The sequence below is a fragment of the Bidens hawaiensis genome, unplaced genomic scaffold (genome assembly GCF_021521415.1).
Source record: "Bidens hawaiensis isolate Kalapana, Puna unplaced genomic scaffold, B.hawaiensis_p1.1 tig00060477_1, whole genome shotgun sequence".
Classification (NCBI taxonomy): domain Eukaryota; kingdom Viridiplantae; phylum Streptophyta; class Magnoliopsida; order Asterales; family Asteraceae; genus Bidens; species Bidens hawaiensis.
Genome location: NW_027500921.1, coordinates 26039 through 31057, shown reverse-complemented (window position 1 = coordinate 31057; position 5019 = coordinate 26039). Strand labels below are relative to the sequence as shown.

At 37.1% G+C, this 5019-nt stretch overlaps 1 protein-coding gene across 1 annotated transcript; it reads right to left on the bottom strand.

The window, feature by feature from the left end:
* Positions 1-719: 719 nt before the first annotated feature.
* LOC143603076 (uncharacterized) lies at positions 720-2948 on the bottom strand. Its single transcript, XM_077079989.1, has 3 exons — positions 2075-2948; positions 1497-1555; positions 720-1448 (listed from the first exon to the last, which is right to left on the bottom strand). The coding sequence occupies exons 1-3, from the start codon at positions 2946-2948 to the stop codon at positions 720-722; spliced, it is 1662 nt and encodes a 553-aa protein (XP_076936104.1).
* Between the last annotated feature and the right edge of the window lie 2071 nt (positions 2949-5019).

The following is a 5019-nucleotide window of genomic DNA, read 5'->3' as shown; positions in this document are numbered from 1 at the left end:
TTTACTCCCAAGCTCTCGTTGACCAACCTCTCCCCAACATATTGGAGTTCGACATTTTCTACCATATAACATTTCATAAGGAGGCATTCTTATGCTCGAATGATAACTATTATTATAGGAAAATTCTGCCAATGGCAAATATTTTTCCCAACTTCCCCCAAGTCTATAATACATGCCCTTAACATATCTTCAACGGTTTGTATTGTTCGTTCGCTTTGACCATCAATTTGTGGGTGATATGCTGTACTGATTAGTAAACGAGTACCCAATTCCTCCTGAAATTTTCTCCAGAACCGAGAAGTAAATCGTGTGTCTCTATCGGACACAATCAACACTGGCACCCCATGTCGTGACACCACTTCCTTCATATACACCTCGGCCATGCGTTCTAAAGAATATGATTCATGTATAGGTAGAAAATGAGCACTCTTTGTCAATCGGTCTACAATCACCCAAATGCATCAAAACCCTTTGACGTCTTTGGCAATTTAGTTACTAGATCCATTGTAATATGTTCCCACTTCCACTCAGGAATTTCTAATGGCTGGATCTTCCCGTAGGGTTTTTGGTGTTCCGCCTTCACTTGTAAACACGTCAAACATCTTTCGACGTATTTAACAATATCACGTTTCATACCGGGCCACCAATAGTTAGTCGACACGTAAATTATGATACATCTTGGTTGCACCGGGATGAATAGAATATTTTGATTTATGAGCTTAGTCAAGAAGTAATACCTTCACATCACATGTAATTGGAATCCATACTCGACCATACTGAGTCTTCACACCATTTTCATTTTCATTCAGATCTTTTATATGCCCCACTATTCTTTCTCGTTTAAGATTTTCTTCCTTCAAGGCTTCAATCTGAGCTGCTTTGATCCTTTCAAATAAGTTTGAAGTTACCGTCATTTTCAAATATTTAGTCTGAGTAGATTGATGCCCCTCCTTTCGACTAAGAGCATCTGCAACAACGTTTGCTTTTCCTGGTTGATAAATGATTTCAAAATCATAATCTTTAACCAATTCCAACCATCTCCTTTGCCTCATGTTTAAATCTTTCTGATCAAAGAAATACTTGAGACTTTTATGGTCATTGTAGATAGTGCATTTCAACCCATATAAATAATGTCTCCATATTTTCAAAGCGAATACCACTGCCGCTAATTCTAGGTCATGAGTTGGATAATTTAATTCATTGGGTTTTAATTGTCTAGAGGCATATGCAATAACTTTACCTCTCTGCATAAGTACACACCCCAAACCCAAATATGAAGCATCACAGCAAACCACTAGATCTTCTGTTCCTTCTGGTAACACCAATACTGGTGCTTGTGTCAGTTTCTTCTTTAAGATTTGAAATGCTTCATCATGTTCACTTCCCCAATTAAATTTAATATCTTTTCGAGTTAGTTTCGTCAACGGTGAAGCTATTTTGGAGAAATCCTTAATAAAACGCCGGTATTATCCAGTTAAGCCGAGAAAACTACGAACTTCTGTTGGAGTCTTTGGTGGAGACCATTTCATCACCGCTTCTACTTTAGCTGGATCAACTAAAATGTCATTTGAATTTATTTCATGGCCCAAAAATTGTACCTCTTAGAGCCAAAAGGCACATTTGGAAAATTTGGCTTAAAGCTTCTCCTTTCTTAAAACTTCAAGAACCTCGCGAAGATGACGAGCATGATCTACTTCGTTTCGTGAATATACCAAAATACCGTCAATGAAGACAATAACATATCGATCTAACATGGGTCGACATGCCCTATTCATGAGATCCATAAATGCAACTGGTGCATTGGTAAGGCCAAATGGCATCACTACAAATTCATAATGACCATACCTTGTACGAAAGGCAATCTTAGGAATATCTTCATCCCTTACCTTCAACTGATGATAGCCGGACCTCAAATCGGTTTTAGAAAACCAACTAGCCCCTTGGAGCTGGTCAAACAAATCATCGATCCTAGGTAATGGATACCTATTTTTGATGGTAACTTTGTTCAGCTCACGATAATCAATACACATACGCATACTCCCATCTTTCTTCTTAACAAATAAAATTGGTGCACCGCATGGCGATATGCTAGGACGAATAAAGCCCTTGTCAAGAAGATCCTGTAATTGAGACATAAGCTCTTGCATTTCAGTGGGGGATAAACGATAAGGCGCCTTTGCAATTGGTTTGGCATCCGCAACAAGATCAATCCGAAATTCAACTTCTCTTTCGGGCGGTATACCCGGAAGATCGTCTGGAAATACATCGAGAAATTCATTTACTACGGGAACATTTTCAATATTTATCTCTACTTGACTCGTATCAACAACATAGGCTAGGAACGCCTTACACCCATGATTTAAATATTTCTTTGCTTTCATTATTGAGAAAATAGAGAGGTTCCCCTTCTTTTCACCATAAATTGAGATTCGCCTACCACTAGGGGCAGAAAGATGGATAATCTTTTGATGGCATATGATTTCAGCATGATGGCGAGATAACCAATCCATGCCTATTACAACATCGAATTCTCCAAGAATCATAGGAATAAGGTCAATAGAATAAACTTCTCCTTCAACCTCAAGACGACAATTTGGATGCACATCTAACACTAAAAAGCTTTTGCTATCAGCTATTTCTATCTCCAAAGGATTTATTAGTTTAGTAGTTGGGTGAGTAAAATCTTTGCTAAACTTCATAGAGACAAACGAATAGCTAGCTCCGGAATCAAATAACACATGTGCGGGCATAGAGTTGATAAAGAAAATACCTGTCACCACATCAGGTGTGACTTTAGCTTCCTCTGCCGTAATCTGAAAGGCTCTTCCACGTACTCCAGATGTTTCGCCCTTCTTGTCGCCACCCGTTGCCCATGTCTGCCTTATATCCACTCCCTTTCCTTCACCCCCACGTAATTTTGGACATTCACTTTTGATGTGTCCGGGCATATTACAATAATAACACACATTTATCGGGCTTTGAACATTGTGGACTGGTATGACCTACCCTTCCACATCTATAGCAGATGTTCTGCTTCAGACGACATTCACCTGGGTGATTCTTCCCACAAGTGTTTCAATGATGAGTTCCTATGTGTGACTCCGTTTTCTTTGAAAAATTTGTCTTTAATTTTTTTGAAGGAGTACTAAAAGTCTCTATCTTTCTCTTTTCACCACTAGCTTTTTGTCTATTTAATTTGGTTTCTCTTTCTTGTGCCCAGTTTATAATTTCTTCTAAAGTTTCACACTTCGACGGATTTATGAATTCACGAATATTTGTTTTCAACATTCGATGATATCGATTAATCCTCATCTTTTCATCTGCCATAAAAGGACAGAATTGGAGTTTATCGAAATAATCTCCGGTAATTTCTTCCACAGTTTGATGAGTTTGAGTCATGTGGAGAAATTCATCAGCAATCCTTTCAACTGATGCTTGTGGACAGAAATGTTTTAGGAAGATCACTTTAAACTCTTCCCATGTCATTTTCATAATTCCTGCATGACCTCTTTCTTTCTTTCTTTAATACTTCCCACCAGTCCCTTGCTCGGCCTCGTAGTGACTTTGACGCATAGATTACTTTATCTTTCGGAGCACAATGACTTGTGTCAAACGCACCTTCCATTTCTGTTATCCATCTTTGGCTTACAATTGGATTAGCTGCTCCTAGAAATGGATTAGGATTGCATGCCGAAAAATCCTTGTACGGACATTTGACTTTTTCCAACCCTTCACCCATAGATTGATCTTTAGGATCATCCTCATTTGATTTCTTTTATGCTTCTAACTCTTCTTTAACGACGGATCGAATATTATAGCTTACTTCAGCAATGATAAAAGGAAGAGTATTTTGCATTGCTTTTGCTATTTCTTCAGAAATATATTTCCGGAATTCATCGTTTTGAACACGTGGTATCGTTACATCCGAAGGGGGAGAATTATTTCTTATCGGTTCCTCAGTACTACTTGCACTAGTATGCGAATGTTGAGGGTGACTTCCATCACCATCGTTTACTCCTTTCTCATGACGTGAACTTGTCATTTCTTATTACTGAAATGACAACGAAGATTTAGGATAATATTTATATCCTATCAGCCCCACTAAAAGCATACATAAAACTTTCTTATCACCTATATACTTTATGCACCTTACCTAATATGACCACTCTAAGATCACATTAGTACCATGTATTTACAATCATCACTAGCTAAGTGTGATTGTCCATACACTATACGAATATAATTTTATCGTTACCATATTATGCCATAAATCACAAATTTCGGTTCAAATAATCATTTTAGCACATGATCATGCTAATTAACAGCGTAACGTACAAATAACAACCACTCATGTAGGTACACAACTTAACATGCATCTTTTTACATGCATGTAGTTTAGGGAATTTTTTTTATTAAACTTTAATTCCCATCCCCACCCCGAGCCTGAGATCGAACATTGCTAACTCAACATATCAAGAGCACACCGTTTAAGTCTAAGTATTCTTATTAAATACTTAGTTCACTTAAACCATTGCTCTGATACCAACTTGTAACACCCTATTTTGAAAAGTCTTTTTATATTACTATTTTAATAATATATTTTAAACCGGTCCCAGATTGTTCAAACAACGGAAGCATTATAATGAAAAATTTGACAAAACAACTATATTCAAAATTCACATTATATATAAAACCGATACGTTGAGTAAGTTACACCATCAAACTTATTTAACTAACCCATAATCTATACATCCAAACATGGGTTATAAACATAGTGTTCGATCTTTCAACATACCGAGGCTCGGCCAAACTTTTCTATTTGTGCACCGGTGATTTACCTGAAAAAACATTATTTACGATAACATTAGCAAAGCTAAGTGAGTTCATTTATCGAAATATAATAATGTTTTTCACATCACAATTTTAACCAACAATCCACCGCCATATTCTTTTCATGGCAAGTTATTATTTAAGATGTGATTTTTACTCTTATCACATAATGGTGATTTATTTCCCCCC